The sequence below is a fragment of the Salvia hispanica genome, chromosome 6, assembly GCF_029641045.1.
Source record: "Salvia hispanica isolate PSC_SH4W2 chromosome 6, Shi_PSC_v1, whole genome shotgun sequence".
NCBI lineage: Eukaryota > Viridiplantae > Streptophyta > Magnoliopsida > Lamiales > Lamiaceae > Salvia > Salvia hispanica.
In genome coordinates this window covers 368,253-379,807 of record NC_142697.1, presented here as the reverse complement: position 1 = coordinate 379,807, position 11,555 = coordinate 368,253, and the positions used below count along the sequence as shown (strand labels likewise).

At 40.4% G+C, this 11,555-nt stretch overlaps 2 protein-coding genes across 4 annotated transcripts; both read left to right on the top strand.

The window, feature by feature from the left end:
- Positions 1-345: 345 nt before the first annotated feature.
- LOC148922966 (glutamate receptor 2.7-like) lies at positions 346-1,207 on the top strand. The gene is made up of 2 exons (XM_089060785.1): positions 346-890; positions 994-1,207. Exons 1-2 carry the CDS (start codon positions 346-348, stop codon positions 1,205-1,207), a joined length of 759 nt encoding a protein of 252 aa, XP_088916911.1.
- Positions 1,208-7,127: 5,920 nt separating this feature from the next.
- LOC125207075 (F-box/LRR-repeat protein 25-like) lies at positions 7,128-10,268 on the top strand. 3 transcript variants are annotated; one of them, XM_089061345.1, is made up of 6 exons: positions 7,128-7,502; positions 7,627-8,457; positions 8,550-8,693; positions 9,190-9,257; positions 9,335-9,471; positions 9,918-10,268. In XM_089061345.1, exons 1-5 carry the CDS (start codon positions 7,452-7,454, stop codon positions 9,348-9,350), a joined length of 1,110 nt encoding a protein of 369 aa, XP_088917471.1. In that variant the 5' UTR covers positions 7,128-7,451; the 3' UTR covers positions 9,351-9,471; positions 9,918-10,268. The 3 variants fall into 3 exon arrangements, with proteins under 3 accessions (XP_088917471.1, XP_088917470.1, XP_088917472.1); XM_089061344.1 differs by having other exon boundaries at positions 7,143-7,502; positions 8,780-9,257; positions 9,901-10,268; XM_089061346.1 differs by having other exon boundaries at positions 7,184-7,502; positions 7,637-8,457; positions 8,780-9,257; positions 9,901-10,268.
- The last annotated feature ends 1,287 nt before the right edge of the window (positions 10,269-11,555 follow it).

Sequence of the window (11,555 nt, the reverse complement as noted above, 5' to 3'; positions counted from 1 at the left end):
CATGTTTTTACATTCTTCATACTTTCCAAATATGCCTATTTCAACACTCACCTTCCTCACCTTACTTCTTCTTCTTCTCCTTCTTCTCTTTCATTTCACGAATGGATTCAACGTCACTGCAGCAAAGGCTGATGTCGGAGTCATTCTTGATCTTCAAACACCTCTTGGAATGATGTACAAAACTTGCATTTCTATGGCCATTCAAGATTTTTACTCCAAAAACACTTACAAAACCATGATCATGCCTCATTTCACAGAAATACTACAAATCACTTAAATTTTGCTGATTTTAGTAAGATTTGAACTTCCCCTGCAGCTATTGATCTGCTCAAAAGCACTCAAGTGATGGCGATTTTCGGGCCACAAACATCCATTCAAGCAGATTTTGTGATAGACATTGGTGACAAAGTGAAAATCCCAATAATCTCACCAGCAACGAGTCCGTCTCTTTCGCCTCGAGAATCTCCCTACTTCATCAGATCATCATGGAGTTCTGCTTCTCAAGGCAAAGCAATTGCAGCAATTGTCAAGAATTTTGGTTGGAGGGAAGTTGTCTTAGTGATGATTGGATTATTGCCATTTCTAAGTGATGATTTGTTACAAAGCAATGCTCTTGTCTCAAACATGACACCAATCTCCCCTTCTGCTGAGAATGATGACATTCTTGAAAGACTGTTCGAGCTGAAGAAGATGCAAACAAGGGCGTTCGTCGTCCACATGCTCCCACCTGTCGCGTCGCGTTTCTTCAAGATGGTGTGGAGAGCTGGGATGATGGAGGAAGGGTATGCTTGGATCACTATGGACGCGCTCACTAGTTTGCTGGACTCTGTGGATCCGGAGACTATTGAGGCCATGCAAGGCGTGGTGGGCGTGAAGGCCTATTCCCCGAGGTCTAGTGAAGTTCAGAACTTCACTAGGCGGTGGAGGAAGAGGCTTCGCCGTGGGGCTTGGAAGATCAGAACTGAATGCTTTTGTTTTGTGGGCTTATGACAGCATAGCGGCTCTAGTAGAATCTGTGGAGCGTGTAGGCGTGGATGCATCTCCGAGATTCAAGAAAACGGCTCTTGGAACAGATTTGGAAGCAATAGGAACCTCAAACAGTGGTCCAAGACTTGCTCCTTTGCTCAGAAACTTCACCTCAAAAGGGTTGAGTGGGGATTTTATAATCAAGAATGGTGATTGCAGGCTTCTGTGTTTGAGATCATGAATGTAGTAGGCAAGGGAGCAAACACTGTGGGATTTTGGAGGGAAAATCAAGGGATTTCCAAGAGACTGAAGAAGGGAGTGAAAGAAAAGAGACGAAAACATATTGCTAGGTATATAGAATAGTAGCTTTCTTGAAAGAGATGTATATTGATTTTGTCGATGCTATACAAGCTTTACATCCATTCTATTTATACTAGTCTATGGAAAGATCTAGATCAACATAGTCTTAATCTAGCTAGCTATCATCCAAATACTACTACAAGACAAAGTGAAGTAACTGAAAGGTAAGGGAGCATCTGCTTTCATACGTGCTGTTGGCCAGCTGGGTTGTGGTCCTTTTCTTCACCCTTGACCAACTAAGACATCCTTCCAGCTCAATGTCGAGCCATGTACTGGAGCGGTCTTTATCGTGTTGCTACATAGTCCAGCACGACTTAGGTTGACGACTTTATTCTCACGCAGCTCATGCTTTCGATTGCACTCTTCACTGAGCTCTTGAATTGCAATGCTAACACTTCCCCTCAATTCGAGCGAAGAGAGCGGACATACTCCAAGTTTGTTCCGGAGTCTCGCGAAGAATTGGTAGCTAAGTGGCTTGGTCATTACATCAGCAACTTGATCCAAGGTGGGCACATGTCTTAGGTCCACTTCCTTCTTTGCTACTTTGTCTCTAATGAAATGAACATCCAACTCAACATGTTTTGTCCTAGCATGTAGAATTGGATTGGATGCGAGAGCTATCGCACTCAAATTGTCAACCCAAATAGTTGGTGCATTCTTCCTTTCAATCTTCAGCTCATCCATAAGAGAGCTGACCCACGCAACCTCACAAGCAGCTTCAGATAGACTGCGATACTCTGCTTCTGTGCTAGATCGTGATACCACAGATTGCTTCTTGGATTTCCAAGATATCAAATTTACCCCCAAGTAACAGCAATATCCACTCACAGATTTGCGATCGTCAAGATCTGCTGCCCAATCTGAATCCGCAAATGCAGTGATGGTAGTGCTCGATGCTCGAATGTGCAAACCATAGTCCAAGGTTCCAGCGAGGTATCTCAATATTCGCTTCACCGCTCTCCAATGAGTCTGCAGTGGACAAGACATAAACTGACTCACTTTGTTTACACTGAAACTGATCTCAGGTCTAGTGATGGTGGCATATTGAAGAGCTCCCACCGTGCTCCTGAACAGCTTCCCATCGAGCATGGGATCACCATCTGTCTTACTGAGTTGTGAGTTAGAGATCATAGGTGTGGCAGCTCCTTTTGCTTCCTGCATCTTCAGTTTACCCAACAAATCTTTGATATAAGAAGCTTGATTCAGATGAAGACCTTCCTGTGTCTTGGAGACTTCAACACCTAAGAAATGTTTCACTTCCCCAAGGTCTTTGATTGAGAAATGCTTACTTATCTGATCAATAATTTGTTGGATGGCTACTGAGCATGAACCAGTAATAAGAATATCATCAACATAAATTAGGAGATAAATTACCACAGAACCTGAGATCTTGTAGAAAAGAGAAGCATCGGCCTTTGATTGAGTGAATCCCAGTGAAAGGAGCACAGTGTGTATAGTAAAAAACCATGCTCGAGAGGCTTGTTTCAGGCCATAAATTGCCTTATTAAGCTTACAAACCAAATGAGGGTGGCCTTGTTCAAAGCCAGGAGGCTGCTTCATATAGATATCTTCTTTCAAATCACCATGCAAAAAGGCGTTATTCACATCAAGGTGAGTAACTTTCCAGCTGGAGGAGGCTGCAAGGGAAAGAATAATTCTAATGGTTGTGGGTTTGACAACCGGGCTGAAAGTATCTGTGAAATCAAACCCAGGTTGTTGAGAGAAGCCTTGAGCAACAAGCCTAGCCTTGTGTCTTGCTATAGAGCCATCAGCATGCTTTTTGATCTTAAAGATCCATGTACAACCAATTAGGTTTTTACCCGGTGGGAGAACAGTGAGTGTCCACGTTTTGTTTCTAAGGAGAGCAAGAAATTCAGCTAACATAGCTTCTTTCCATACGGGGATGAGGAGAGCAGCAAGTATAGACTTTGGAAGAGAGGACAGTGAGATAGATGAATTGTACACTTTGGGTTTGAAAATGCCCCTTTTTGCACGAGTGACCATAGGATGTTGATTGACCACAGATGGAGCTGCATCAGCAGCAGGAGGAGAATCAGAAATAATTGGAGCTGTATCAACAACAGGAGATGCATTAGAATTTGGAGCAGCATCAGAGGAAGCTACATCAGATGCTAAGGAGTCAGGAGTGAGAATATGTTGTGGGGAATGAGATGGAGTATTAAGCGGCAATTGCAAAGTGGTTTCTATATGTGATGGTATGGGAGGAACAGTAGGTGAATGGGGGAGGACAACTTGTGGGATATCTGGCATGAAGTGGGGCACAGAGATTGTTTGTGAGCTCTTCACAGTAGTGGAGGAATAAGGAAAAATTGACTCGTCAAATATTATATCTCGAGTGACAACAACTTTTCCAGAAGGGAGGAGGGCTTTGAACCCTTTGTGTGAGGGGCTGTAGCCGATGAAGGTGGCTGCTTCTGATCTATTTTGCAACTTGTGTTTGTTGTAGGGCCGCAAAAGAGGATAACACAAACACCCAAAGACTTTCAATGAAGTATAGTTAGGTTTAGATTTGAAAAGCATCTCAAAAGGAGAATGGAAGGAGATGGTTTTAGTAGGAGTTCTGTTGATGATATAAGATGCTGTAGTGAAGGCATCATCCCAAAATCTAGAAGGCAGACCCGCTTGAGACATCAATGCTAAGCCCATCTCAACCACATGTCTATGTTTCCTCTCTGCAACCCCATTTTGTTGGGGGGTATATGGACAAGAAACTCTGTGAGTAATACCACACTGCTGCAAAAAAGATGTTAAACCTTGATATTCTCCCCCCCCAATCGGATTGCAATATTTTGATTTTGCAAGATAAGAGGTTTTCAACCATAGCCTTGAAAGACTTGAAAACTGACAAAACTTCCCCTTTAGATTTCAACAAGTACAGCCATGTGAATCTGCTAAAATGGTCAATAAATGTCACATAATATGAATACCCATTTCTAGAAACAAGGGAGAAGGTCCCCAAAGATCACTATGAATTAAAGAGAGAGGCATAGAGTGTTGAGTAATGGATGGAGTATAAGGGAGTCTATGTGCTTTTGCAATGCAACAAGGGTGACAAAGAAGACTTGATTTCATTGAGTTAAAAGGAATTTTACAACTTTGTAGAGCTTTCTCAACTACATCAAAGGCACAATGGCCAAGTCTCTTGTGCCATAGGTCTATGCTAGAAACAGAAACTGAACTAAAAGATGAAGGACCTAAACTAGAAACAGAAGCTAAAGGGCCTACAGAAAGTGAGCAGGCAATGGGCTACCCATTGCTCTTGATTAAATTTGTAAAGCTGGAAGGCTTGGTAGATGGTTTAGGCAGAAGGAAACGGTAGAGCCCCTGCTCAAGAGTACCTCTGAGAATGACCCCCTTGGTTTCCTGGTCCTTCACAAGACAAAAAGTAGGATAAAACTCAAAATAAGCATTATTATCCTTGGAAAATTTGGACACACTGAGTAGGTTTCTTGTGATTTCAGGAACATAAAGCAGATTATCAAGATGTAAAATCCTAGAGTTAGAATCAGAAAAGGAAGATGTGACATATAAACGACCAATTCTAGCAATTTCAACACCAACACCATTTCCAAGTTGAAGTTTTGTACCTCCAAGATATTCAGTGCTGGAGTTCAGATTTGATAGATCGTTGGAGATATGATGAGTCGCTCCTGAATCTGGATACCAAGAGGCATTTGAGTTAACATCAAAACCACATTCTGATACAGAATGTGAATACAGTGAAGGGGAAGACTGAAAGCTTTGTGGCCCCTGAGCTGGCCCCTGAGCACGTGTTACATTTGCAGTAGGATTTCGAAGGATGAAAGGGACTTTGTTGATGAAGATGTGACTGCTGATTTTGTCTGGATATAGGTCCTCCACCATTGGACGGCTCATACCTATACCAACACCTTTCAGCCGAGTGCCCAGGCTTTTGACAAAGCTGACAGATGAGGCGGTTGTTTGAGATCCTGCCTCCTCTGCCTCCTCTACCTCTAAAGGCATATCCTCCTCTATTTCCTTGTGTTCTTCCAGAGTTGTGAAAGTTCCCCCTCTGTTGATATCCTCCTTCTTTCTTTGGCTCAAATGAGTTAGCAACATTAGCAGTAGGTTGCGAGCCTTCAAGATTTATAGAGGAATTCTTATCTGCTTCAATTCTTGACTCAAAACTCAGTAGCAAAGCACTTACATCCTGTACGGTGGAGCTTTCAGCTTTGGAAGTGACTGTTACCACCACAGAGTCATATTCTCTTCCAAGGCCACCGAGAATGTATAGTATTTGATCTTCCTCTTCGATTCTGCAGCCAGTGGCTCCAAGCAGGTCACAACAAGTTTTCATCTTGCTCAAGTAATCCTTCATCGGCAGCGACTCCTTCTTCATGGTTTGGAGTTGTAGTTTGTGCTGCATTATCTTCGCTTTGGACTGACTTGCAAAGGTGGTTTCAAGAGCATTCCATATATCCTTTGTAGATCTGAGTCCCACTACAAGGATCATGGCACTTTCGGTCAAGGAAGCTTGGATCCAAGCAGATAATCGTTGGTCCTGTCGATGCCAAGCGAGAAACTCCGGATTTGCCCGCATCTGGCCAGCTTGACCAGCCTCGATCATTTTTGGTGGATGGTCACCAATGAGGAAAGATTCCAGACCGTATCCTTCTATGGTTGCCAAGATTTGCTGTCTCCATATCAGATAGTTGTTGTCTCCAAGTTTGACAGAGATCGGATGGTTATTTGGTAGAGAGGGAATAAGAGATGAGAGAGTATTTGAGGCACTGGAACCGTCACCCTCTGCCATTTATCAAAGATAGAAGAAAGAGAGGTTAGAGGAGGTATAGAGACAGGTCAAAGACCTGCTCTGATACCATGAAAGAAAAGAGACGAAAACATATTGCTAGGTATATAGAATAGTAGCTTTCTTGAAAGAGATGTATATTGATTTTGTCGATGCTATACAAGCTTTACATCCATTCTATTTATACTAGTCTATGAAAGATCTAGATCAACATAGTCTTAATCTAGCTAGCTATCATCCAAATACTACTACAAGACAAAGTGAAGTAACTGAAAGGTAAGGGAGCATCTGCTTTCATACGTGCTGTTGGCCAGCTGGGTTGTGGTCCTTTTCTTCACCCTTGACCAACTAAGACATCCTTCCAGCTCAATGTCGAGCCATGTACTGGAGCGGTCTTTATCGTGTTGCTACATAGTCCAGCACGACTTAGGTTGACGACTTTATTCTCACGCAGCTCATGCTTTCGATTGCACTCTTCACTGAGCTCTTGAATTGCAACGCTAACAGGGAGATGATGGTGATGATGATGATCCAAAGCAGAATCTGGGAGCTGTGGTGTGGCCGGGGCAGATGAGCGAGGCGCCACGAGGGTGGGAAGTGGCGGCTGCGAATGCGAGGAAGCTGAGGATCGGAGTGCCTACGAAATGCAGAGCTAGCCAGCTTGTGAATGTTTCAACAGATGAAGAAACAGGGAAAGTAATTATAGTAATTAAAGTATTAGATTAGAGTTACTTTTTAAAAATTTATAGTCATTTTCTTTTAAGTATTAGTACTTCAAGTTTCTATAAAATTTAAATTACATGGTTGTATTTTAAAAAGTTTGTAGCTAATATTTTAAAAAATTATCAAAATTGAAATTGGTATTGGAAACCTAGTTATTTGGTATTGGATATTCGAGTCGGATATCTGGGTACTTGAAATTAATTTTGAATAAACTATTAGATACCAAAATTTTTAGGTCGAATATCCGCAGGTATATTATTATATAAAATGACAAATTATCAAATAACAATTGAAATAATGTAAATATAGAAGAAATAATAATAATAATAATAGCTCAAACTTAAAAAACTTTGTTAATAATTTTTTTTAAAAAAATAGCTACTCTCTTATTTCTCTCCTCTGCGCTCTCTTCTCCCTCTCCCCCTCAATTGACGCTCCTCTGCGCCCCCTCGCTGTCCCTCTCTAGGAATGATTTACCTTTCCTTATGTATAGTCTTTCCTCTTCTATAAATTGAAACATTCACATATATAATTGTGTATTATGTTAATTAGGTCTTCCTTTTCTCAATATACCGAAGCATAAGCAGAGTTTAGGGAATTCTCGAAATTGATGGATGGAACCCACTGCAATACCGACTGCAATAAGAGGACAAAGATCAAGGTTAGATTTTTATTGCTCAAAAATATTGATGATTGCTATTCTAAATTGTGGTTTTATAATGTAGTGTGGATCAGGGTAGGAAATATTGATGATTACTATTCTAAATTGTGGGTTTATAATGTAGCGTGGATCAGGGTTTAGGGATGACAGAATCAGTGAGTTACCCGATGAGATCATATACATCATACTATCTTTCCTACCCTTGAGACAAGCTGCGGCCACTAGCCTTCTTTCTCACCGATGGCAGCATTCGTGGAAGCACACTCCTAATCTCGACTTTTACGACCCAGACGCCCCTTTTGTCAATGAGAACAAATGGTGTGCCGAGACGTGCCCCCATATCAAAATGGTCAATTCGGTTCTTGAATCACATCAAGCCCTTTCCATTAAACAGTTCACAATTTCGATTTATGCAAACAAATCAGCACATAGCATAATCACCAAATGGCTCAAATTCGCTCAGTCAAGACAAGTTGAGCGATTGGATTTAAACTTCAACTCTGTGTATTTAAGTGAAAGGCGTGCGGTTGTGTTTGAAGATTTGGTGCGAGAGATGAGGCCTATGAAATATCTCAAGGCTCTGTCTCTGGCAGATATGAAAGTGAGTGGTCAAGTCATCTCCTATTTCCTCAAAAGTTGTCCCCTGTTGAGGGAACTCAATATCACAGATGCGTCTTTCACATCTCGTGTTCATGTCTCTGGCGATTTGGAGATTCTTCGGATACGTGGATGCACCTTTAGGAAATTCGTTATCGACATTTCTGCTCCACATCTTTATGAAGTTGTTTCCGATGCAAAACCGGGCGCTCTACGGTTCAAGAATGCTCCAAGACTTGCCATGGCAAGTCTTGTAATTGGAAGTCTAAAATTTAATGTGCCCAATTTTGCTTCAGTATCTTGCTTTACTTCAAACCTCCAAAAACTCATATTGTCTATCCCATACTCAAAACCCAAGGTTAGACATTGCACGGAAAAATCATTAAGTTTTGTGAAATTTTAGTCTGTCCTTCCATTTTAAAAATTTTAGACATTGTCTTAATTTGGCAGATTCTTTTAAGGGAAGGGCTTCCTTGTATGCCTAATCTAAAGGAGTTGTACGTTGTAGTTTCGCGTCGCCATGTGCACCACTGTCTTGAGCCGGTAACATCTATAATATCAGCATGTCCTCATCTTCAGATTTTCACGTTGAAGGTTGGTATACTATTAGTATAAATTCAAAGTATCATCGAATAATATTTTCCTGTTTTATGATTTCTTACATATATGGATATATGTAGTTTACTATGTACGAAGATGATGAAGATGGTGAAAGATGCACAGACAACTATGAATATAGTTATGGACCATCACATGTTTTTCTATGCCCTCACGAACGTCTCAGAATGTTAAAGTTTCAAGGATCGTGTGCAACCGATATCATCAAATTGATGACCTATATTTCAGTTTGTTGCAATGCATATCAAAAGATAAATACTTGTACTTTACATATGAATATGAGTGAGACTAAGGGACTAGCTCATATGAGCCATATGCAACAACTTCTATCCCAGTTCCCTCATCAAGTTGAATTCGAGCTTAGATAATACTAAGCTGGCTAGTATAGCAGCAGATATGTTTGTAGGCCGGGAGAGATTTTCCACGCTGTTGTTAATGAGGCTCACAGAGACTGTCATTTTATGGCTTTCAGAAGATCAAACATTTTGGGATGACATCGAGGAAGGACCTAGGCCGTTGGGTGATCTTGGTCTACAACAGGTTTGGAAAACTGATATCCGCTCTGTGATTGCCCCTATTTTCCATTCCCCTTGTATTCACAATCTTAATTCTTGCAGTTCTATCTGGACATGAAATTTATCATGTGTTTCGCCTCGCAAGGCCGCTACTTGTCCAGGAACTTGCACCGTGTAGTGAATGATATTATAAATAAAGCAATTGCAGCATTTTCTTCAACAGGCATGGATCCATATAGGTAATTTTCCATAATTATTTTCCTAAATGTTCGGATTTGATTGAGCTTATTGTCACTATTTATTTTCTCTGTTTGAAATAATTTAATGAACATCTCTGATAAATTGATAATGTCATGGATGGAAAAAAGACTGTCACCACAAAAAGCTGAATTAGAAATCCGTGGCATAAGCCTATAGAGATATCCACAATGAATAATGGCGTTTGCTGGGAGTATCCTTGCATATATCGCCCTGGTTTCTTATTGATGAGTAAACATTAGTTTTGGACTTACTTGTAGAGTGAAGAATTGTTTGCTACATGACCAACAACCTAACCCCTGGCAACCCCAACAAAAGAGATATACAGCTTTCAGAAGATAAATAAAAATTAATATAGGCTAATTCATCATTTACTTTGATGGATTGATTAATTATGAACTTGTGAGCAGTGTTTTTCCATTTGCAGTGTACTTCCAGAAGATGACTGGTTCAATGAAGTTTGTCAAGACGCGATAGAGAAGCTGAGTGGTCAACCGAAGAACACCAACGGAGAGCGCGACCTCAACAGTCCAACCGCTTCTGTTTCAGCTCAATCTATCTCATCCATGAGATCTCATTGAAGTTCCTGAGGCACAGAATATGTAAATTAGACTGCAGGCACACGGTTTGTGATGGGTAAAATGCCTTTATTGTATCTGCAGGCACACGGTTTGTGCAATACTCCTATTATTTTGTAAATAAAGCGGAGAAAGAATAAAGTAGAGAGTGATATTTTTACTTTAAAATTGGAATGAAAAACAGAGTCACTTTGATGGAACACTGGAAGTATAAAATTGTATTATAATTTGAAATATTTTGTTTGATAAATCGAAAATATTGACTTCTAATTGAATATATTTTTTTTATATTATGTACCTAGTATTACTTTTGTGTAATTTTGAATTGTCTATGAGAGTGTACATATATGTTATGTGTGTTGAATAGCATTGTATTGAGTTTTTTTATGTGTAGTGTGCATAAATGTCACTATTGCATGTGTAGTGTGTGTGTGCGTATTGAGTGTTTATGAGGTTCCCAATTTTGAATTATTTTAAATTTCAAATGTTAATTTTAGCTATTAGATTCAAACTGTAAATTGAGAGGATTTGGATTAAGAATTCAATTACGAATTCAAATATTTTGTGGTACAAAACTGTGGATTTTCTAGTCAAACATTGTTTGCAAGCTATGGAAATTTTGGTAAGATTTGAAGTTTCCTTGCAGCTATTGATCTGCTCAAAAACAGTCAAGTAATAGCGATTTTGGGGCCACAAAGATCCATTCAAGCAGATTTTGTAATAGACATTGGTGACAAAGTGAATGTCCATCTCTATCCCCTCAAGAATCCCCTTTCTTCATTAGATCTTCATGGTCCTCTGCTTCTCAAGCCAAAGCAGTTGCCACAATCGTCAACCACTTCGGTTGGAGGGAAGTCGTCTTAGTCTACGAAGACACCAATCGTCAACCACTTCGCAAGTGTGAATACTTTTTGATATATGGCAGAGGAGAAAGTGAAGAGCAACCTGTCAAGATTTGTGGTGATCATATGGCTGTTTGCTGTGCTCATTCTAACAGCGAGATACACTGCAAACTTGACATCTCTGCGGACGGTGAAGCAGCTAGATGACACCACAGACTTTCGGGGCATAACAATGAAAGGAGAATCAGTTGATTTCAAAGAAGGGTCATTTGTGAGGGCAGTATTGGATGCAACTCAACCAGATAAATCAAAGTTCAAATTCCTCACCTCCTTTCAAGAGTATGATGAAGCACTCTTTTTAGGCACCACAAGAGGAGGAGTTGCTGCAGTTGATGATAACTTGCCTTCCATTAAGCTCTTCCTCTACAACTATTGCCACAAATACACCATGAGTGGTTCAATCCATGGAAATTACGGTTGCGGATTTGTAAGTGCGTCGCGTTTACTTTTTATGATTGATAAGATACATGATGATTGAGTCTTTTAGTTCATTTTTTGGTACTCCCTTCATCCGACAATAAAAGTCTCATTTCTTAAAACACGTGTTGGAAAAAAATCCTCCTATTACAAAGCTAAAGGGAAATT